General features: G+C 34.0%; 1 protein-coding gene and 1 pseudogene across 4 annotated transcripts; both read left to right on the plus strand.

Annotated features, from left to right (window-relative positions):
* The first annotated feature begins 1,524 nt into the window (after positions 1-1,524).
* On the plus strand, positions 1,525-14,052 carry LOC7484740 (uncharacterized). Of its 4 annotated transcripts, none has more exons than XR_002977163.2 (20): positions 1,525-1,929; positions 2,885-2,986; positions 4,449-4,531; positions 4,674-4,758; positions 4,838-4,924; positions 5,051-5,112; positions 5,362-5,552; positions 5,643-5,703; positions 6,501-6,678; positions 7,865-7,903; positions 8,006-8,067; positions 8,197-8,233; positions 8,983-9,032; positions 9,150-9,216; positions 9,682-9,757; positions 11,006-11,085; positions 11,167-11,235; positions 12,037-12,102; positions 12,320-12,774; positions 12,846-14,052. XR_002977163.2 is itself a non-coding variant. In XM_052445869.1 (19 exons), the coding sequence occupies exons 1-18, from the start codon at positions 1,855-1,857 to the stop codon at positions 12,094-12,096; spliced, it is 1,464 nt and encodes a 487-aa protein (XP_052301829.1). In that variant the 5' UTR covers positions 1,525-1,854; the 3' UTR covers positions 12,097-12,102; positions 12,320-12,828. The 4 variants fall into 4 exon arrangements, 2 of the variants coding, with proteins under 2 accessions (XP_052301829.1, XP_002317975.2); XR_002977164.2 differs by having other exon boundaries at positions 12,856-14,052; XM_052445869.1 differs by lacking the exon at positions 12,846-14,052 and having other exon boundaries at positions 12,320-12,828.
* On the plus strand, positions 12,185-21,796 carry LOC112323660 (probable receptor-like protein kinase At5g61350; annotated as a pseudogene).
* Positions 21,797-24,696: the final 2,900 nt, after the last annotated feature.

Here is a 24,696-nt window from a genome sequence, read left to right on the forward strand (position 1 = left end):
CTATGGTAGATATACAGGAATTAATGTGTTGTATGTTAAAAATCTAAATCTTGGATGTATATAAAATTATTAATTCAATTACCTTGATGTTAACTGATTCCATGTAGTACAACTTCCCATGTAATATAAATCCTATGGTAGCTATATTAGGAGTTATGTGAAGAAGGCTTCACTTTTGGTTGTCATTAAGTAATCTTGTAATTAAATATATGATATATTAAATTAGGACTTATTGTGATGTCATCTCATCTCTCATGTCAATAATGTTCAATTCTCCCATGATGATGCTAAGCATGCATAAATTTATACACATGAGCATTTATATGTGCGTTTATTCCCGTATTCACATACCAAATTGATTGCTAGAAACTTATGTAAAGTTTTGATGAAAATAAAATTATATCATTAATGTGCATCCTGAGACATGTTGACAAAAACTTTGATGTTGTGATACTATGATGTAAGAATTGATAATGATTATTCATGAAATTTTGCTAAAATTTTAATAAGATAAAATAAAAAAATCCTAACTTTTTACAATGGAAAAGATATTAAAATGAATTGTGTTTCGTTAATTTGAGAGTGTTTATACTTTTTTCTATTTGATAAATTTTTTAAATTGATATTTTTTTTATTTCATCATTCAACATTAAATTGGTTGTGAATAAACTTCTTAATTGATCTTAGATCTCAGGTTTCATGAGTTGCGAGTTTGAAAGAGTAACCCAGGTTTAGAAGATTCATATGAGTTTGCTAAATAAGTTTTTTTAGTTGATATTTTTTCTTCTTTTAATTTCATCTTTTCACATTAAACTGGTTGAAATCCTTTAACATTTATTTAATTGGAAGTTGAGCTCCTTTATTTCTTTATTTGATTTCTATAATATTTTATTATTAATTTTGAAAACAATATGAGTTATCTCAAGTTATTTTATTTGTCATTCTTCGTTATATTTAGTTTTTTAAAGAAATGTTTTTTAAATTAAATTAAATTAATTGATTAAATATAAATATGAAATGCTCATATCGTGATATTTTATTTGATTTACTTTAAGGGTTGTGACTCTAACGATACATGTGCTCTTTTCCAGTGTTGTCGTGCAACGTTTTGTAATGTCATTGAAACTCTTTATTAGTGAATTCTTTATAGTGGTAGAGTAGTGTTCACAACAAATCAATGATGAGATTCTAACAATTTTTTTTTTCTCTTGAATATGATATTAAAAACGCATAGTTAATTATTGCTTTTTTTTTTTGTTCGCTCAATTTACTATTAATATATTTTTTAAAATTATATTATTAAATTAATTGAATTTATTAAATTCAATCAAGTTAATAAATGTTTTGAATTTTTCATGTTTTTTTTAAACAGTACCACCGTATAAATATTTTTTTACATTTACAAAAATTTGGATCGATTTACAGTATAGTATATAGTATAATGCGGGCCAACTAACTATACACGTGAATAAATATAAATATTCTAAAATTTTATTTTATAAATAACAGGAAGAATATAGATATAATAGATAGCTTGCTAATGACTTATGGGTGCCAATTGCCGTCCCTAGAGCCAAGAAAGACGTAGTCGAATTTGGTCCGTGCGTGAAACGAAGGATATAGAGAAGAACACGATGCTCTTCTTCGTTCAATCATCTTTATGACTACTTCTTCCTTACTTCCGTTCATTTAATTTCTTTTCAATTTTGCCTCTGCTCCCTCTCCTGCTCCTCATCCTCTTCTTACTACTACTCCTCCTATTAAATTTCTGAAGAATAACAGCCAATCAATCAATCAGTATTAACTAAAAAAATAGCTCTCTCTCGCTCTGAAGAAGAATTGATTGCTAAACAAATGTCAGGTGAAGCGGCGTCGTCGTCTTCTGGAGTGGTTTTACAAGGACTCGACGATGTTGAGGAATTCATTTGGGTCTGTCCGTCTGTCTTCCTATTTTCTTCTTCTTTTAACAAAAAGAGAAAAAAGAAGTATAATTGTTGTACTGTAATTTTGCAAGAATAATTAGTTTCTGCCAAAATGTGGATAACATAACATTAGATATCTTATATATATTTGAGATTTCTTGTTTTTGATAGACTGCTGTGATTTTCCTTTTACCGCGCGTTTTTGACTGATTGCCTGCTGAGAAAATGTGAAAAAGAAAAAGGAGAAAATTGAAGTATAGTTGTTGATTTAATTATTTTTCTTTTTTAGTTTTTTAGCTGAGAAAACAAGAATTCTGACCTGATCAAATATATCTGTATACTACAACTGTTGGTCTATTTTTAAAGTGTTGTTTCTTTTCTTTTCTTTTTTATTTGTGGCAACAACGTAGCACGTGAATAATATAATATTTTCTTGGAAACCAAACATGTTATTTTGATTGTTTCCTCACTTAAATTTTGTTTTGTTTCTTTTCTTCGATAAGTGTTTGATAGTTTAGTAGAATCTGTGAAAGGACAATAAGTGTTTATATTGCTGAGAAATCCAATGATAAAAAAAACATGAAGCAAATTTGATGTCTCTATTTTTCTAGCAAAAAAAAACTTGATAGAAAACTGGAAAATAATCTGCCTTCATTGCTTACTCAAGTAAGGAATGGACATTTTTATTAATACAAGTTTCTGCTATTTTTTAGAGACAAATTACAGTTTCCAAACAGCTGTTCCTATGATTTTTTCTTCTTCTTCTGTGTGTGTATTGTGAAATCTGTTAGATAAAGGTTCTAGAATCTAGTTACTGTCGGGCCTAAACTTTGCATCCAATTGGAGAGATAGGATTTTGTTTCATTGATTTGCTGCTCTTTCTACAAAATTATCCAATTGGAGAGATAGAATATGTAATACACTGTATTTTTGGATCTGAATGAGAGATTGTTAAAATGCAGGCAAATGAAGGAGAGGGTTCGTTGCCATGGGACCGATTCAGTCATGTTTTTGATCTTGTGCAAAATGGAAACAAGGCATTCCGGGAGAATCATTTTGAGGAGGTGATTTTTTTTCCTCTAACTGTCTGTGCCTGTTCTCCACTTCCATTGTATCTCTTGAAGTTTCTTGGGGGTATACTTTGCTCAAATGCTTCTAATGCTATGGAAAAATTGTCGAAGGTTTTTTTTAAATGATAAATGAAAAGGAAAGATGAGAAGGTGCAAGGTAAGGTAATGGGTGGGTTAAGTTAATTACCTTGTAATCAAAGGTAAGCTTTACTTATAGTGCAAAGAATAGTTGAATACTGATGGTTGAACAGTAATCCAAGGCTTAGCAACGGTATTCTTTTTCAATTTATGCAAGCTTGTTTTGCGAGTAAATATGAAAGTGTAATCAGTACAGAGAGATGACTTGTGAGTTTTGTGAGAATTGCATATGGAATTGTGAAACAATCACTTCAACTGACCACTACAGTGGTTTGCCATGGCAGCACTAACCCCTTATTCCAGGTTGCATTTTCTACATACATCTTTCCCAGTCCAAGTTGCCTTATTTTTATGTTGCTCTTTTGTTACCAAACCTCAGCAGAAATGTTAGTCGAACTCCAGAGCTGCACTCTACAATGATATGATTAACCAGTGTGTTTTGCTGATGAAATGAAAGGAAAAATGAATTTTCTTTTCTTTTAAAAAGTAGTACAGTCAATAACATCCAAATTACCTTTAGATTATTTAAGCATGTGGAGGATTTTTTCTGTCGTGGTTCTTATCTTTCCCCCCATTGAAATTAAAACATTATCGTAGTCCTTAGTCCCAAAGGAAGAGGTACCAGGAACCAAATATATGGAGCTATTTGGTATCTTATTCATTGGTTCTAAGGTTTTAGTAATGCTAGCAAATGGTGCTCGTGGTCAGGGAGATGGTGATTTGAGATTCTTAGTAGAGTAGAAGTGCAGGCAACAGTTTTTGTTATGTTTACCCTTTAAAAGGTAATACTAACTCAAATACACCCTGGTGTTCATAGAAATTCTAAATATTGTTTTGGAAAAGAAAATTTTCAAATCTCTCTTTCATCATGTATATAGTTATGGTCATCAATACTAACTCAAATACTCACTAAACCTAATTTTCCTTTAGTTTCTATTCCTCTGTAGTGGAAACTAGAATTGTAAGAAATCATCCAAAGCTTGCTGCTTTTGTTTTGTCATATTTGGTGTATAAGGATGGACAAGGGTTACGAGTTTGAGTGCATGATGATTTTGAACTTTTGCAATGTGCATCTCCAAAGAGAATGAATCTGTCATTATGGTATGCTCTTTTAAGAAATGCAGCCAGTTTGCCTTAATCTGAAAAGAAAAGAAAGACAAACGTTAACTACTGAAAGAGTTTCATTTATTACTGATTTATCAGCTCTACTTGAAAATTAAATATTTCAAAAATAGGCAAATAAAATTTATATCTCGTGTCATAATGCTGTGTTAATGTACTACAAATACATTGCTGATAATTCCAGTCTCTTGCTCAGGCAATCAATTATTACTCAAGAGCCAATAACATTAAACCCGGTGATCCTATTATTCTTGGCAACCGTAGTGCTGCTTATAGCAGGTTTGCTTTTACTGATAAATTATTTCCTTTAATTATTTATTTGGTTTGTTCCATTTATTGTGAAGGTGGTCATTCAACTATGTTCTTGAAGAATTTTGCTCTATATTTTAATTACTGCCACAACAACCTTTTGTTTAACCAGGGTCAGCCATTTACTGAAACAGAGACCTGCATCCACTTCTGAGGACACACCATTAAATGGGCTGGATCCTACTATACATGCTGAAGTACGTACCAGGTGTTTCTGATCTAAATTTCTGCGCTATTCAATGTTCTAACTGGGAAAGCATGTTTAATATATTTCAGCTTGCATTGAAGGATGCCGAGAAGGTAATAAACCTCAGAAACAATTCAGTGAATCCATACATCTTAAAGGCCAATGCTCTTATATTGGTAAGTGCAGTTTGTTCTTTATCTTTTCTGTTTTGAAGCGAGCCTAGCCTAGTTCTCTAGGACTCATTCTCTGCATATGCTTTCTCTCATTTTTGTGATTAACATTCAAACTCGGTGAATGGGCAGCTGGAAAAGTATGAGCTGGCTCAGGATGTTGTTCTTTCAGGTCTTCAGGTTGATCCTTTCAGGTATTATGTTTTTTACTTTCACCATCCCTTTTCTCTTCTTCTTTTGGTTCTCTTAGCACTCATGGTTTTCGCAGATAGGATAGAGAGCCCTAATTTTCTTTATTAACTCTCAGAAAGTGGTGGAGATGTTGAGTAAAGAGTTTGATTAATACTTAATTGGCTGTAGATTGGTCACATTATTATCTTTTCACCTATTTGATACAACATATACCTTTTATTATTCATGCTAAGTGTTCTGGTAATATGTAGCAATCCTCTTCGTGTTTCTTTACGGAATTTGGAGAGAATGCTGGGCAGTATGATGAGTAAAAGTCTTGGGAAACCAGAACGTAGTGATGAATTTGATTGCACTCTCTGCCTGAAGTTACTATTTGAACCTATTACGACTCCCTGTGGGCATTCCTTTTGCCGCTCATGTCTTTTCCAGTCAATGGATCGTGGTCAGTGTTTTGCTGTTTTATCTTTGTATTTTCAGCCGTGGCAATGCATCTATTTACTAATTTTTTTGCGAATGCTTTTTTAAATGCTAGGTAACAAATGCCCATTGTGTCGAACAGTTCTCTTTATCAGTCCTAGAACATGTTCAATCAGGTGAGTTTAGTCTCTGGTTATAATTGCTAGAAAATATATAATAGAGAACCATTCCCAAGTCATTTAATGGCTTAAACTTTTAGGTTTTGTGGTTCTTTGGCCTAGTAGTCATGACTCGTTACTTAAAAAATCTTACCATGTCTATCCTCTATTCTAATCAAAATTAAATTAGCTCATGCTAGTGGTGTGCCTATGCAAATTTAAAAGCACATAAGGTTTTCACTCCAAGGGATGTGTTAAAATATATGATGTTAAACCATTCTTGAACCTCACTTAAGCTTAAACCTTCATTTTGAGTGGTTCTTAGCAATAATAATTAATTACAAATATGAAAAATGGGAGAGGTTGGCCTGTGGAGCCAAAAAGCTTCAAACACTAACCCTCAATCCCAAACACACACATGGGTAATAGGATAATGAAGATCATCACTATTTGCATGACCATGTCCAAAACAATTTGTTGGAAAGTAGGTTCTTTCTCGAACTGTGGGAAATCCAGTTACTCTTTTCATTAATGGTACAGCTCTTAAAGAATTGCAACACATTTTCCAGACTTGAGTGATTGATTGTTTGAGAAATTGTTTTAGTGGTATTATTTTCTGTTTGTCTTCTAAATATTGGAATACCAACACTTTCAATATTGTATTGTTTTATGCATATTAATATATTTGTATCATTTTCTGTTCATATTTAAATAATTGGGAACAACATTTTTGATGTTATATTGTTTTTTTCTGATCAATATGTGGTGTGTTGTATTATGATTTCCACTTTTTATAACAATTAAACTTTTATCAGTGTGACCCTAAACAACATTATACAGAAGAACTTCCCAGAGGAATACGCTGAAAGGAAGTCCGAGCATGACTGTTTGACAAACTTTGGTGTTGATTTGATCCCTCTTTTTGTCATGGATGCTGTTATCCCGTGTCAGAAGTTTCCACTCCACATATTTGAACCACGATACAGACTGATGGTAATTTGGTTGTTCCTTTGCTTAGATAACACAAGATACCTGATCCTACCTGATATTATGCAGGATTTCAGTGCTCTTTTATTTTGATTTCTGATACTGGTTCTACTTTATAGTTTGAAGGATATTTTGTTCTCACACCTGAGTTTGGTTAAGTTTTTCATAAATTCTCAAGTTCCTAGCACAGTTGGACTTGAGTCATGTGCTTCTACCTTCTAAACAGTATCCTCTATGGAGCATATTTCTAATGGATAGAGTAGAGCATGGAGGGACAGCTGCTTTATGGCATCATCAAGCTGTAGGGACTATTGTGTAGATTTTAGAGGCACTGGGACTAAAGTCCAACAGCAGTAAAACCTCAAGCAGTTTAAATAATTTAACCATTGATTCTGCACATTATTTTCTGTTTTATAATGTATTTTGTTTCCAACCTGATAAAAAAGAATAGAGAATAGGACCCTTATTTGACTGCATTTTTTTTTTGCTTGACTATCTCACATGTAATTTATGAACTCTTCGTTTGATTGCAATAGCATCAAGCAAACTAGAACTAGTTAACCATATTTTAAGCTGAACCTAACATCTGGAAAAAGTTAGGAACATCATGAGTAACAAGAGAATTGAAGCATGAAATTTTCAGGTAATTGGCTATGTAAAATATCCTAGTGGTTTAAGTTACGTGGATAAAGATCTACTCCTGCTGTGCTGTTGCATTTCATTGTAGAGCTTATGTTTCATAATAAATGATGATTTTTGCATGGACCGTTCCATTATTTTGGAAGCTTGACATTTTTAGCTGCTTTGCAATGGACTTGGCTAGATTTGTAAAGATATATTCTTTGAAGAACTCATGCATCTTGTAGCTTATGAAGAATTTTATGTCTTTAAAAACCCCAATTTAGTTAGTTCATGCATGCATTTTGTTGGCACATTCTAAATGCGGTAAGCTATGTAGTTAGGCAGCTAGATACATAAAGATGGACTGTATTAAGACCTGCATCTTGGTAATAAGATTGATATATATGACTAGAAGTCCATATTAGTTGGTGTAAAATGATTTGAAGAGTTGTGTTGCTTTTCTTTATTTATTTTTTTCTTCTCTTCTAAAATAACTTGAAGCTGAAAAACTTTTGCATCTCTTTTTCTATTTTGGCCTGTATATTATGATGGTCATTGTTCTTTCTTTCAGGTCAGGAGGATCATGGAAGGAAATCATCGGATGGGAATGGTAGTAAATTGTTGATTGGCTCTTTTTGTTTCCTTTTATATTAAGGTACATTAGGTTGACCAAAACCCCTCACTGTTCTGTACTTTGGTGTGCATTATGTAGGTTATCATCGATTCTGCTTCAGGCTCGATAGCTGATTTGGCTTGCGAGGTGGAGATTACTGAGTAGGTGTTTTTACAGTTATCAAAGTGTAACCATGTTATCTTTTTCTGATATTTTTTTTTTCATTTTTTTTGCTTTTGAATCTTTACTTCTGTTGTTGTTTTCTGAATAGACAAGTTGCTATCCTGTAGGTGTGAACCACTTCCAGATGGGCGCTTCTATCTAGAGGTGAAAATATCATCTCTCTTTTTCACATACAAACTATTTCATCTTATGCCTTTCTACTTTTCAAACAGGAAAATGCATCAGCATTTAACTCTCTAGCATTTATAAACTTTAGGTTAACTTCTTCATATTTCTTTCTTAGGTGAAAAAGTTTTGTAGAAGTTGAGCTATCACATATCCAAATAAAACCATATTTGTTATTAAGGGCACCTAGATCTTGGAAACGTTTCATTTACTCTTAATTATACCTGTCAAATGAAGACGAGTCTGTTCATTTTCCTTATTTGGAGCCAACTTTTGAAGAATATATTTTATTGTGTTGAATATAACTCACATCATGCAAATTATCTGCTGCAATCCTATTTGTTCAGCCTTAGCTAAAGCTTCCCATGATAGGAGCAGATCATTTTAGTTGGCAAACTGATTCTATAAACAAAGTACACAATTTTGTCATGCTATAGTAGTAGAATAACCAATCTTCCTTCCAAAATATGATAATGGGAGAGAGAGTTCATGATTCTTTTGTACTGAAGGTAATTGAATAACACTTGGAACTTGTAATTTGATAATTCATGGCAGTAGAACCCAAACATCTGAAGAAGAAAAAAATAAAATGGCAAGCAGATTTTGCTGCTAAAGGGTCTCATTCAATTAATGTGTATATTCCTGTCTGCAATGTGTCTAGCTGTAGTTTCTGTCTCCTTATGATTTATAATTTATCTGTTCATCTCATAAAATGTAATTTCATCCAGGTTGAAAGTCGCCGAAGATTTAGAATCCTTCAATCTTGGGATCAAGATGGGTGAGCTGCATCTTCTTTTGAGCATCATATCGTCTATTTACCTTTGTTATGTTGGCATCAATACTAAGCTTTTAGCTTTGTAGATGAGGTTTATGTGTTTCTATTCTTTTTATATAGGTATCGTGTTGCAGAGATAGAATGGGTACAGGATAATTCACCTGAAGGGCTGGAACAGAGAACCGAAGTATGCTTCTTCTTTTTTTCCAGCATATAATCTGTATCTTAGTCTAATCTGTGTTTGTGTGTCTCCTCTTCTTTCTTTTTTCTGGCACCCAAGTGATAATGAAAATGTAAAATCAGAATTGGTGGGTTAAGACTACAGGATATTCGATCAGAAGGGGAACAGTAAAAATAAGCATGCTTACTTATTTGGCATCTAATCTCTCTCTTTCTCTCTGTTGTGTTCCCCTTTTCCTTTATTTTCTGGTTTTGAAGTGACAATGAGAATGCAAAGACTTGCTTAAGAGTGATCCAATCTTTAGCACTGCTCAATACTTTCTTTAGGTGCTAACAAAATAACCAGTTTTCAGTGAGTTCTTCAACCAGCAATTTTTTGGAGCACCAGTATGAATGCAGGATGATACCAGACACGGGCATTTATTGTACAATTTAGTGGTGTCTTCTTGGATTAATTTTTTCATGTTTCCAGATGCAGGAACTTACAAATAGCGCAGCAGAATATGCTCAGTCATGGTTAAGGAGGGCAAAGGAAGCTGCAAGACAAGGTAAACACTTGGGATCAAAGCTAGGGAAAAAATGCTACTGTGATGTTCTGTTTATTTGCTCCATTTCTTGTTTCACACGGGTTGATAATGATGGAGGATTGATTCTTCAGTTGGAAACTGTTATCAATTCCATGCTTCTATAGATTACCCTGGCTTAAATTTCTGTTAAGTTTGTAACAGCTGCTGAAATTTATTTATCATGATTTCACTACATGCAAAATCTCATGCTAGTGTTGAGTTTGGTGGAAAATTCATCGATACAGATACTGAATAACCATTATAAGAATTGTATCCACACACCTATATATTGTACATTAATGTATTTATTTTGTACTGGAGAAAGTATATTATATGCTTACCCATAACTCAAAAATTGAATTTTCATGTCAAAATATCTAACCATATACTCCTCTTCTGCATTGTTTATGGGGTTTTGTTGAGTAATGGAGGGTATAGTTACCCGTGCAACCTTTAATGTTGTTTTGTTTAATTTTAGGATCAGAGGAACTATTAAGAGGGTAACAATTGCCCTCCAAAATGTGGGTAATTGTTACCCTTACCTTCTAATTATTATATATATATTTTTTCTGTGTTTCTCTTAATTTCTTGTAGCAAAAGGTAGGCAGATGTTTGCCTGTGTTTTTCTCTTGCATCACTAATAATATTTTGATCTTTTCTCTCTGTTACTTCTGACAATTTGCCCTTAAATTTATTAACAAATCAAACATTCTCTAGAACTAGTTTTTACATCCGTAACAATTGCTGCTGTGATAAACTTAACCCAAAAGGCACCCTTAGCTTTTAAAAAGAAGGCTTCAAGAAAATTTTTAACAACTCCAAATTTGGATAAAGACTATATCATATATGAACTTCACTTATATCAGGTGTTTTTTTATATTGGAATGCAACTACACATGTAAATCTTTACTGATTACAATGAAGATAATGGTTGGATTTTTTGGTAAGAGGTCATGGGAACACAAATAATTTATGAGTTTTCTAGATAAAATGATTGTTATCAAGGAATTTTAGTATTTCCCCTGAAGCTTCTTTCAAATTGGTGTCCTTTGTTTTCGTTCACCTTGACTCCATCAATCCAGTATGGAGTATACATATATCATTGGGGAAAAAAAAGTTTTGAATCACATCATTATTGTTTGCTTATTCAGAGCTTTTCTTCTTTACTCTATCTCTCAATTTGCTCGGCAACATGCTATTTCAATTTATGATGTGGAATATTGAATGCAGATCGAAGAAGACTTGAGAAATTTCTTAATGTGGAAGCAATGATGCCCATGCCATTGGATCCTGAACGCTTCAGTTTCTGGGTATGCTTAACTTATTTTATCAATACATATGGGGTTTGTCCATGATTTCACTGCAGTTTCTGATTTTCATTTTCGATGCAGCTTGCTACTTTAACAGATAGGAGACCTAGTGAAAGATTGGAGCTCCTTCGTACAAGGGATACAACAAAGGTACAGTATCTCCTTTCAACATTGAAATTAGGAGTGCATTCTACAACATAGGTCTGGGAAATTATAAGAAACGAGTTGATCTGATGTTTCTCATTTGATGCATGCATTCTTTTATCAGAATTTCATTTGTACACCTTCCATGAAAAGCCAATTAGAATATTTCATGTGCCAGCAATCCATATTCAATGAGGGAGAGTGTAAACAAGATTTGTATACAGAATGTTAATACAAAATGTTAACTTCTCATATGAGTGGGATGATATCATTTTGCATTAAATGCAATCATCATTTGTAAGATTTTTCTGTTTGATGTTCTGTATTTTTTTCTTTTTGGTTTTGTACAAGTCTTCCTCGTCAATGATTTATGTCATCAAGTATTTGGGATGGAAGGCATTAGGGCATAATATGCTCATTTTCATGTCTGCAAAAGTGAGGGAATCATGTTCCCTTATAGTGAGCGTGCATATTTTACCATTAGGTTTGAAGTAGGACAAGAAGGAGAACAGGATCATGGGTTTTAAATTTAGAATCAATACTAGAAACAAATGAAGGAGGAATTGAGGACCAGCCTTAGCTCCAGTGCATGAATAACTTATTCTTGGCAATTTTCAGAAAATTTTAGAAATTACAGATATACTCGTGCAGCTGAAAATGATAGGAATATCCTCAACTCTTGGAATCACACAGAAAGACAAGTCTTGATGTTTTTGTTTTTTTATGTTTTACTAGATGTAATAGATATCATTGTGAGAGTCTGAAAATGCTGATTAATTTTCGGTGTTTCTTTCTAATTATTTGCAGAGGATAAGACAAGGACTGGACTATCTTGGAAAAGCAGAACAAGGCTGCAGGATGCAGTGATAATAGGTGTGATTTTCATAGACGGAATGTTATGGAAAAATCAATTTTTTTTTTTTTATATACATATATCATATATTCTTTCACCCACATGATTGTGGATCTCATTCTTTTTGTATCAATATTTTTGTATCAAAAACTTCAACTTATTTTTGGTTGCTGAATCTATCGCTTGCGTTAATATTAATCAATTAACGTACTGCTTTCCGATACCTGTTTTCTGAAGCCAATGAAGAAGTACAACAAACTTGTGTTGATTCCATTTCTGTGAATGCTACTTCGGTTTCTTCTTCTTCTGGACTCCCTTTATATCGCGGCGCTGGGATTTTGACGGCTGATTCAACGTGTACCTTCTACTTCACTCGTCCAGGGTGGCATTGGGTTCGTTTTTACCTTCACTCGTGTTAGGTCACAGTCAAAGCTATTACGATTGCTGAGTAGATAGAATTCTACTTATGGTGAGAATGAACGGCAGTGATTGACTTTGAATAAGACTTGCTTTATTACTGCATAATGGAAGAGGTTAAATACATGAAGGAAATAGCAACTTCTCCTGAACACGTAGCGACCTTCTTGGATTATCAATACCCCTTTCTTTCACTGGAACCTTGTCCTCAAGGTCCATGTTTATGAACTTATCGCGCAAGTCCTGAGTATTTTCCCAAGTAGCATCATCTACAGGTAGTTGTTTACATTTGACAAGACTTTCTTCAACTAAACGTGATCCTTTTGTAACCCAGCGTGTGTCCTAGATTGTTTCAGGTTCCATGATAATTGCCCCAGTATCATCAACGAGAGGTAAATCGGTTGTAGCAACAGTGGGTTCTCCAACTTTCTTTTTCGGCAATGAAACATGGAAGACTGTATGAATGCGTGAGCCGTCTGGAAGCTTTATTTTATATGCCACCTTACCAATTCGTTGCTAAATTTGATAAGGACCATAAAATCAGCTTGCCAATTTCTGAGATGGATACCTAAAGACTGCTTGTTGCCGATAAGGGTGGAGCTTAATGAAAACCAGATCTCCCACTTGATACTCAACGTCGTGCCGTTTTGAGTCAGCTACCTGTTTCATGTGATTGTTAGCAGCATGTAAATTCGCCTTGAGCTGGCATAATAGTTCATCACACGAGGCAAGATTTTGATCAATTTCACTGACTGGAAAGGTGCCCAACTAATAGTGTGGAATGCTTGATGGTAGACGCCCATATAAAGCTTGAAAAGGTGTCATTCATGTGGATGTGTGGTATGTTGTGCTATACCAGAATTCAGCCCATGGGAGAAAAGTGCTCCATTTGCGTGGTTATTGATGGATAAAAAATCGAAGATATTGTTTGACACACCTATTGACAACTTCATACTGGCCATCCGTTTATGGGTAGTAAGCAGAACGTATTTTTAGTTATGTGCCTGACATCTTGAAAAACTCACGCTAGAAATGGCTAATAAATATTGGATCCCGATCGGTAATGATGGGCGCAGGCATTCCATGCAACCTCACTATTCCCTCTACGAATTTTTCAGCCACCATTTTTGCAGTAAAGAGATGAGTTAAGGGTAGAAAATGTGCTGATTTACTAACCAATCGACAACTACAAGAATTTGTGTTCTTGCTATTGGATGATGGCAGTCCTTCGATGAAGCCCATGGTGACGTCGTCCCAAACTTGGCAAGGAATGGGCAATGGTTACAAGAGTCCTGCAGGTGATAGAGTTTCTATCTTAACTCGTTGACATATGTCACAAGAAGAGACATAGTCATGCACTGCCTGATACATATATGGCCAATAGAATTGCTGGGAAAGTCATTTGTATGTCCGTAACACTCCTGAATGTCCATCAACTTGAGAATCATGGAATTCTTGCAAGAGTCGCTTGATTATTAGAGAATTTGGAGGTACTACCACTCGATTTTTATAGCACACCAGTCCATTTCACCAGGTGTAAGGAACACCAAGTTTCACAGTTGTTGACTTGCCTATTTTGTCCATTTAAGGATGTCTAGCAGCCTCCTCTTTAATCTCGTCCCATATAGGAGCTTGTGAAACAAACAAAGCCACTCTTGACAGTGCATCAGCCACTGAATTCTCCTGGCCTGGTTTTTAAATGATTTTATAATGATACCCAAGAAACTTTGCCACCCATTTTTGTTGTTTTGGGGTTCTAATGTGTTGCTCCAATAAATATTTGAGGCTGCGCTAATCCGTCTGGATATAAAACTGTCGTCCTAGCAGATATGGTCGCCAAGTTCGGATAGCTTGCACAATGGCCAACATCTCTCTCTCGCATAAGTAGACCATGACCGTTTGGACAGCCTCAAAACTCGACTCATGAAGGCAATTGGCTTTCCTTATTGAGTTAGAACAGCACCAATTACATCCCCTAAAGCATCAAATTCAATAACGAAAGGCTAATTAAAGTTAGGCATGACAAGTGTAGGTGTTGAAGTCATGGTTTGTTTGAGAGCTTGGAAGGAGGATTCAGCCTTTTTTGACCATCTGAATTGCCCCCTTCTTAATAGGTTTGTAAGTGGTCGAGCCAAGATGTTGTAGTTACAAACAAACTTGCGATAGTATCATGTAAGGTCTAAAAAACCATGTAATTCAGAAATATTAGCCTAGTTTGTTTGGTGAAAAGTGATTTTCTTAAAATTATTGTTTAAACTTTTCTGTGTTTGTTTGTTATTAGAAAAATTAGTCCAGAGAAAACACTTTCTAGTTAAAGAAAAATTTGGCTTGGTTTCTAGAAAAGTGTTTTCCTTTTATTTTGGGTGGAAAATACTTTTTTAGAAATTGTGAAAAAATTAGAAATATTATATTATTTGCTGATTATAACAAATTTGGTCCTCAAACTTTTGATTGCTATATATTTTGTTTTGAATTTTTTTTCTTTTCAATTTCACCCCTTAGAATTTGATTTAATTTTATTTTTATATTAACTTTGGTCTTCGTTTTTATGATTGTTATTTGCTTTTCTCTTATTATTATTTTAATTGAAATTTTTTATTTATCAAATTTGATTCTCATTCTTTTGATTGTTATTTTATTTGAAATAATTTATGAAATTGTAATTATTATTATTTTACTTTCATCATCTTTCATTTTTTTTATTTGTTAGATTTGATCTCCATTATTTTGATTGTTATTTATTTTATTTGAGATAATTTATGAAATTAGATTTTTTTTTCAATTTCATTCTCATTCAACTTTTTAATTTGTAAGATTGTTCCTCGTTATTTTAATAAACTTGAAAAAAATATTCATAAGTTATTTTCCAACTCATTTTTCATGACATGAGCAAACACTGAAAAGTGTTTTCCAATTTATTTATCATGACACTACCAAACATCGGAAAATAATTCACTTTTCAGGAATTCACTTTCTAAAAAAATCACTTTTCAAAAGAAAACTACTTTCCAGCAAACAAACGGGACCTTAATAAGCCTAGGCCAATTTAGCATTGCGTTAATTTTACCTTGATCAACTTTCACTCCCTAAGAAGTAACAATATGACTAAGTACTCCAACTCTTGCTTGCCAAATGCACATTTGCTGAATTTAATATAAAATTGGTGTTGCCTTAAAATTTCAAAAGCTTGTTTAACATATTCAAGATACATGGTTCCATTGGAGCTATAAATTAAAATGTCAAAAAAAAAAACCAGCACAAATTTGTGAAGGTAAGGTTGGAATATGGAATTCATAATGGCTTGAAAAGTGGTGGGTGCATTGCAAAGACCAAAAAGACATGACTAAATATTTGTAATGACCATTATATAAATGCGAAAAGCAGTTTTAGAAATGTCTAGATAGTGCACTCATGCCTGATAGTAGCCAGCTCTAAGGTCTTATTTAGTAAAGTAGGAGGCTCCATGAAGTTCATCTAACATATCATCAATTATTGGAATTGAAAATCAATATTTGATGGTTACAGCATTGAGAGTTCTATAATCAGCACAAAAACGTCATGTGCCATCTTTCTTTTTAACCAATTAGATAAGAGATAAAAAATAACTAGTGTTTGGATCTTATAAGCTCCAATTTTAACATGTCATGAACTGTTTTTTAATTTTATTAGCCTTTAGAAAATAGACATACCTATAAGGTCTCATATTGATGGGCTCGGTTCCTTCATGGGCTCGGTTCCTTCATTTAGAGTGACGCAGTGGTCAATCTCTCTTGTTGGGGGTAATTGCTTAGGCTCTAGAAAAATGTCCTCAAAAGCTTTTATCAAGTGCTGCATATCCAGATGTACATCATGTTTATTTGCTGTGATTTGTAGGCAAATAAAAAACATAGAATGTCCTTGCCATAACTTTTTGGAAATCAAGGAAGCAGATTGAATGGGTTGTGCATTTAGTCCTTGTAACTTGTGAGTTTGATTTTTCCAGTACTGGAACTGCATTGTCAATTCTTTCCAATTGCAAACCATGGTTTCTAATTGCTCCAAGCCTCCAACCATTGTATGCCTAGCACCAAGTCTAACCCGATCAATGGCAAGGAATAGAGAGTAAGAGAAAAAGGGATACCTTGAAGTAAGATCGACACTTGCTCAAATCTCCCTTGGCATTTCAATGGATTCTCGTTAGCAACTTTCACGTTGAATGGCCTGGTTGGAACCACCAGTAATTGTAACAAATTAGCAACCTTCTCACTAATAAAATTATGGGTGGAACCACTATCAATGAGGACAGCCACCTCATAGGGTCCGATCTTACTCGCATGGTGCTAGAAGTTGACCATCCTGTTAAAGCATGAAGTGATATCTCCGGTTCAATTATGGTTTCCTCATTTATCTCAGCTTCATCATTTAAACTGTAGCTCCCCTCCAACCAAAAAAGCCGGGGACCTCGACACTTATGGTCTAAGGTAAATTTGTCATCACAATTAAAGCAAATGCCTTGAGCTCGCCGCTTTTGCATTTCTTTCCAGGTGAGTCTTTTCATTCGTGAGGCTGGTGTGGTTTTTGTTTGGGTTGGAAGGTCAAGTTATGGGCGGCTGAATTGTGGTGGCCGTGTGGCGAGTGAGCTGGTCGTCTCGCACTCGTGCAAGGCTGAAAGCTTCCTTTAAGGATTGTGATTTAAACATCTGGATGCCTTCCATAATTTCTTATTTAAGGCCTCCCATAAACGTCCCTACCAGAGCCTTTGGTGTCCATCCTTAGACCCTATTCCCTAGTCTTTCAAATTCTTTTTGGTAATCTCGTAATTAGCCAACCTGTTTAACCCTTGATAAAGCTTCATCAAAATCTTCACAATCAACAGGTCTGAAATGAGCCCACAGTTCTTCCTTAAAAGCTGGCTTATGTCACTTCTCTCCCTTCTTCGTTGTAGGCACGACGTAGCCATTGCCACCATTGATTAGCTTCATCTTCGAGATGGAATGACGCCAATGACACTTTGTGTGCTGCCATGGTACCTTGGTATTCAAAAAATTACTCCACTCTGTTGCACCATTCAGTTGGGTCATCACCGGAGTATCTTGGAAATTCAAGTTTTGCCAACTTAGAAGAGAACATTTGTCTTCCTCTATAGCTTGTTGATGGCTTCCTTCATGTGATGTAACGTGTCATTAAGACCAAGTTACATCCAACTCATATTATTTTTAAGTCTTTCAATTCGTTCTTTCAAATTTTTAATTCATTCTTTGTTGGTTGTCATCGTAATATATTGCTCTGATACCAATGTTAGATCCCAACCAAAGCTATTACCATTGCTGAATAGATAGAATTCTACTTAGGGTGAGAATGAACCACAGTAATTGACTTTGAATAAGACTTGCTTTATTACTGCATAATGGAAGAGTTTAAATACATAAAGGAAATAACAACTTCTCCTAAACTTAAGACCTTAAATATTTAAAACAAGGACTTCAACCACTACTTGCTAATTAATAGCTACCATTATCAGAATTATGCCAACAAATCCTCGACAGCTTGTTTAGCCATCCCCTGCATGTGTCATGTCATGAACCTTGGATTCTTGATAGGAACACGTAGCGACCTTCTTGGTTTATCAACTCGCTCCCTCATCCTGTATACAACCTAACCAGTGTTGTTTTCAGCATCACCACTGATGAGTTTGTCCTCTTACATGACTTCTTTATTAAAGATAACTTCACATTGGTTTTCATACCTCTTTAATGTTTCCAGTGATAGACTCTCCCTCATTTTCAAGCCCAAGGAGAGATCTTTTGCCTTCGTTAATGCCATAGAAGTTGTGTCTGCTCCAGATGGTCTTATCTCTGATTCTGCATCCACAGTTCCCCAAGGTGGAGGTTTGTTTAAGCATGCTTTTAAAGTGTGTTGTCGATTGAATGTTGGAGGGCCAACCATAACTCCAATGAATCATACCTTGTCAAGGTTCACCATATAATGCCTTTCCCCAAGGTGCTCGGAATGCATCCGTTACTTCCAGTGCCATAAAATACCCGCAAAGTGGGGCTACACCATATGTTGCGCCAGACTGGGTTTATGCAACTGCAGATGAAATGGAACAATCTGAGACGCTGCAACCAAACTTCAATCTGATGTCGTGTGGATGAGTTTTGATCATGGGTTTTCCTACTTGATCAGAACGCACTTCTGACGTTGCAAGCCAGACCCTTAAAGACTTGTACTTCAACGTGTATCTAAACAGCTTGATGGGTGTGTCAGGTCTTGACCTTTCTTACATCAACAATGCCCTTTCAACTGCATAGTATACAGATTTTGTGCTCAATGTCTCATCCATCAAGAGTGGATCCATCAGGATTCAGGTTGGGCGCGCATGCTTCCGGCATACAGTCTGGCATGCCTAATGCTATTCTTAATGGATTGGAAGTTATAAAGATGAGCAACTACGTGGGGAGCTTGGATGGTTTATTCGGTGTTGATGGATCGAGTGAAAGGCATAGAATGAAGATTGTTGCGGGTGTTGGCCTTGCAATGGTGGTGACAGCATTAATGCTCTTACTTGCAATTGTGTACATCCGATGGCCAAAGGGACCTCAAGATTGGGAGAAGCAAAACAGTCGCTTCTCATCATGGCCCTCTCCTCTCCTCACCAGCCATTGTAGTTTCTTGAATATAAGGAAAAACTATGAAATTATTTGGAAATTTTAGCATCCGTTAGGTAGATTTAGAATTATTTAAAGATTTATTATATGAAAATCTGATTTTTTTCAATTTTAAATAATTCATTAAAGGTTGGGTTATCGCAAACCACAAGTCGTCCAATTGTACGGCCTCCAACAATAATCCACATGATTAACCACTTATGAGAAATCTCTTAAATTTCTATTTAGAAGAGATAGATTACTATGCCTAAAGTGCTAACTCTAATTTTATGTTTATGTAGTTTTTATTTCTAACAGATAATCACTCTTTTTTCACTTAAAAATAAATGGGCTTAGCTTTATATTTTTAGGGATTCTTAAGAACCCTATAAATGACAATATATATTTGCCTCTTAAATAATATCCATATATTATTTAAGGATAATTTTAGAAATTTAATCAATCAAGTTCTTACTTCATTTTTCTAGATATAGAAATATAATTCGTATATTAATTATATTCTAATCCTTAATTTCTAAAATATATTTTAATGAAGTCATACTTAATTAAATCATCTCAATTTAATTTCCGACTAATGGTTCTTAATGTGTGTGATCCATTAGGTTCCTAATATGTTGGCTTAAATATAAAATAGAATTAAATAAATTAAATATTATCTATTCATCAATTAATTAATTTATATTTGAAGATTAGGTTCATCGTCTAGCAATGTATCATGATCTCTCAAATATTATAAAAGTCATTAGTGGTTTGACTTAACATTTCAGTGACCGGTTTTTCAGTGTAATTAATATTCTTTCATCAATAATGTTCTGATTTAACATTATAGCATAAAGAGTATATATTTCATGTTAAATCATGTTTGTTCTCTACATAATAGTCATTAATCGTTTGAATAAGATTTGAAACTCTTTTCAAATCTCATTTCACATTAGCCAAGGATTTCTCAGTCAATACTATTTGAGAACATATAAAATATTTTTTCTAATTCATGTAGGGTGATAAATCCTCTTTTGATCACTCAAATACCTTCATATAGTTCATGCTACATCCAATGTTTGTCTTTTTTATTACCTCAATTAAGATAACATGTAATAGAATCAAAGTATAATATTCTTTATATAAGATGACTTAATGATCTCAAGTCTAAGGATCACATAAACAACCGTCATTTGAGCCTTTCCATAGATATATGTGATATCTTCAAATGAAATTCTCATGCGGGTCAATTCAGTGCATATATTTTATAACAAACACCTACATATTAATTATAAGTATTCCTTAATTATATCTCAGCTTATAAAAACAACTGTTTTTTTCATAAAAGAAAGACTATAATATATATCAGTCTCTATAGCTCTAATGAATATCTAATATTTAAGAAAGTATCGACTAGAAATATTTTAAAAACAATGCTTTGATGCAATAAGAATCATATAATTATAATAACTCTATAATTTTCTTTATAAAATATTTTTGTCCCATAAATTTTATCTTTACTCTAGATTCATTAATCTAATATTATATGAATATTAAAAATAAATTAAATTTTTATTAATAATAAATATATATTTACATAAACAATATGTAACTTACCGATTAAATATATAACCTATCAAATAAACTTGTTGACCAGCAAGAGCAGCTCGAGGAGATCTAGCGTCTTTGGTTCTCGGAAAAGCAAAAGTGGTTATTCCAGCTACTTTTCTAATCAAGGTCTTGGTCGATACTTCAGTTTTAGTGAATTGCAAAATGCCACACAAAATTTTGATGAGAGGGCAGTGATAGGCGTTGGTGGGTTAGGAAAAACGAGTTCCAGACAGAAATACACAAATGCTCTCCAAGCCGAGGCATCGCCACCTTGTATCGCTTATTGGCTTCTCAGATGAACAATCAGAGATGATTCTTGTTTATGAATACATGGCTAATGGACCACTTCGTGACCACATTTATGGCTCAAAACAACCTCCTTTGTCGTGCAAACAACGGCTTGAGATTTGCATTGGTGCCGCTCGGGGTTCGCATTATCTGCACACAGGTGCAGCAGCACAAGGCATCATCCACCGCGATGCAAGTAAAAACAACAAATATACTTGTTGATGAGAATCTGGTTGCAAAAGTATCATATTTTGGGCTTTCCCAAGCTGCACAAATAGAACAGGCCCATGTAAGCACAGCCGTAAAGGGTAGCTTTGGATATCTTGATCCTGAATATTTCAGGAGACAGCAGCTTATTATGTGCAGGACCTGTAATAAATCCAGCATTATCAAGGGAGCAGGTGAATTTGGCTGAGTGGGCAATGCAGTGTCACAGGAAGGGAGTGCTCGACAAGATAATTGATCCTCGTATTGTCGGTACTACGAATGAACAATCACTGAAGAAGCATGTGGAAGCTGCAGAGAAATGTTTAGCAGAACAAGGTCTTGACAGGCCTTGCATGGGAGATGTATTGTGGAACCTTGAGTATGCCTTGCAACTCGTGGAGGCTTCCTCTCAAACTCAAAACAGATCTTCCAGAAGGCACCAATCACATTGTTGCTTTTGAAAAGCCAAATGGAAAAAATTCTGGAGGAGACTAGTGTTTATGTTAGTGATGATTCTCAACTAACTGTCACTTCTCCTTTATTCTTGTTAATTATTTTACACTAAGTGCATAACATGAACATAAATAATAGCATAATGAAAGAAAATAAAAAAGATAATTTTATTAATCGTAAAATATTCTTAAATAGAGATAAGTTTTAGTTCGAAACAAAAATTATTAAATTTGAAAATTACATAACAAATAAATCAAATACAATTAGATTTATTTAAAAGAGCTTTAGTTAAAACATCTACAATCTAGTCTTTGGTTCTGCAATAAAGTAGATAACTTCTCCTTCTTTCTAAACTTCTTTTAAAAAATATAACTTGATTTTAAAGTGATTAGTCCTTCCATGAAAAACAAGATTATTTGCAATAGAAATTGCAGCTTGATTGTCAACATAAATCTGCGTTGGCTCAAGTTAACCCACATGCAAATCTGCAAGTATTTTTCTTATCCAAATTGCTTGATTTACAGCAACAATAGCTGCTATATATTCAGCCTTAGCTGTGCTTTGAGCAACCACATCTTGCTTCCTTGAACACTAAGAGAACATACCTGATCTGAAACTAAAACAATAGCCCGAAGTGCTTTTTATATAATCCACAAATTCTACTCAGTCACTATCAGAATAGCCATGAAGCATAAAATTCTGAGAATGAGAGAACTTTATACCATAGTTTATTGTACCCTTGATATATCTTACTATCCTTTTTGCGCCTTAAAGTTGTGATTCACTTGCACAATGCATGAATCGTGAGAGCAAACTTACAGCAAATGCAGTATCAGATCTTGTTGTTGTAAGATACATCAAACACCCAATTAGACTTATGTACTGACCTTTATCTACTTTGTTTGTTCCATCATTTTTGTTGAATTTTTCCTTCGGATTCATAGAAGTGCTTGTGCTTGTGCTTTTGCAGTTCTTCATGTGAAACTTTTTCAAGATCTCCTTAGCATACTTCTTTTGACATATGAAGATTCCACCGTTGCTTTGCCTTACCTCCATTCCAAGGAAGTACGACATCAAACCAAGGTCTGTCATCTCAAATACATTAAGCATTTCAGTCTTGAACTCTTCTATTAGTTTCTTATCACTTATTGTTACAAGTAAGTCATCAGCATAGACAGATACAATAATTAAGTTTGTATCAATTCCTTTTACATATAATGTGGCCTCACTCAGACTTTTAACAAAGCTAAGTTTATGTAGATGCTCATCAATTCTCCTCTATTATGCTCTAAGAGCTTGTTTAAGGCCATATAATACCTTCTTCAACAAGTAGATCTTCTCCTCTAGTCCCTTGACTTCAAAGCCTTTTGGTTGTTCTATGAAAATCTCCTCCTGCAAATATCCATTCAGAAATGCAGATTTTACATCTAACTGATAAACTTTCCAATCCTTTTGTGCAAACAATGCAAGTAGCAATCTACTTGTATCAAGTCATGCTATCGGTGCAAAAGTTTCTAAGAAGTTCACTTTAAACACTTGAGCATAGCCCTTCACAACTAATCTGGTTTATATGGATAGAAATCTAAGACATAGGCCTAAAACTTTCATGAAGAGTCCAAGATTCAAAAGGACCGTTTTCAAGTTCAAATTGTAGCAACAACAGTGAAGTCGAAATCTGTCCTGCAGCCCACACACTATTCAGTGTTCAGCTCATATCTCAAGTTTTAGAAGTCCAAATGCATTGATTCTTGTTTTGTTGGAAAGCTGAGACAATTTCTTATAACTTTCATGAAGATTATCTGCTCAAATTCTGATGTTAGCAATGATGTTTTCTGTAGACAAGAAGATAAGGATTGTTACCAAGTCAAGAGGTGGCCACCCACTCAAAAATTAGTCAGCAAATCAATAGTTCTGAATTTTGGCCTATAAAGGGAGTCATTTGCCATGCATTTAGGCATCTTGGTTTTCATATCAAGATCATGTTCTTAGTCTCTTTCTTTATATTTTTGTAATGCTTAAGTTTTGCTTTCATTAATCTCTTGTTTATACTTTTTATTTCATTTCTTTTACTTAGTTAACTTATATCTTATTTATGTTCTTATCTTGTTTATTTATATTTCTCTCTTTCATTATGTTTAGTTAAGTTTATTGTGTCAATGTGAAAAGGTTACACTAATGGTATAAGAATAAGTATAGTGTAAACTCACATGGACTTTAATGTTTGATACTAACATGTTTTGTATTTGTTATCTTATTCACTCTTAATACTTTGCTTGTTAAATTGTTAATCTAGATTTATGTTGTATAACCTTTGATATAATAAATACTTGATCCTTTTATAACCAACTGTATGGTATAACCGACACCTGTGTTATGAAAGGAACTTTATTTGTTGTTAACATAAATTAACATCATGAATTCCTGACAATATTTACAAGTATTAGCATTATTCGAATAAGATAACTAATGTAATCATGTTAACAATTTATAATCCGATTGGAACCTCCTTTTTGTGTGGTTTCCAGTTGAGTAATAAAAAGAGTTTATACTATACTTATTTGAAACACCATTAATGGAACCTCTAACCTTGACAATTATTTTATCCTTATTTAATCCTTATATCAATATCCCATAAAATTCTCATAAACTCTTTGTTTTATTAAATATATATATTATTTATAATTTATATAATTCACCTCTCTGTGGTTTGACCCCGGTCTTGCCGAATTATTTATTACTTCAACACTCCTGCACTTGGGATAAGACATCAATCTTTTGATCGTGTCATGAAACAAAGACAACCAAAGATTTTTAAATTTTACAGGTCTACTTTGTATCCAAACCAACCTTCAAACGAAGTTCTTTTCTGCAACGCACTGGTTGACATTCTGTTTAACAAATACATTAATGTGTTTGCAACTTTAAACCATAGTTTCTTTGGCAGCTCTTTTTCATACAGCATGCATTTAGTGATTTCCATAATGCTCCTATTTTTTCTTTCACTCGCACCAT

The sequence above is a fragment of the Populus trichocarpa genome, chromosome 12 (assembly GCF_000002775.5).
Source record: "Populus trichocarpa isolate Nisqually-1 chromosome 12, P.trichocarpa_v4.1, whole genome shotgun sequence".
Classification (NCBI taxonomy): Eukaryota; Viridiplantae; Streptophyta; class Magnoliopsida; order Malpighiales; family Salicaceae; genus Populus; species Populus trichocarpa.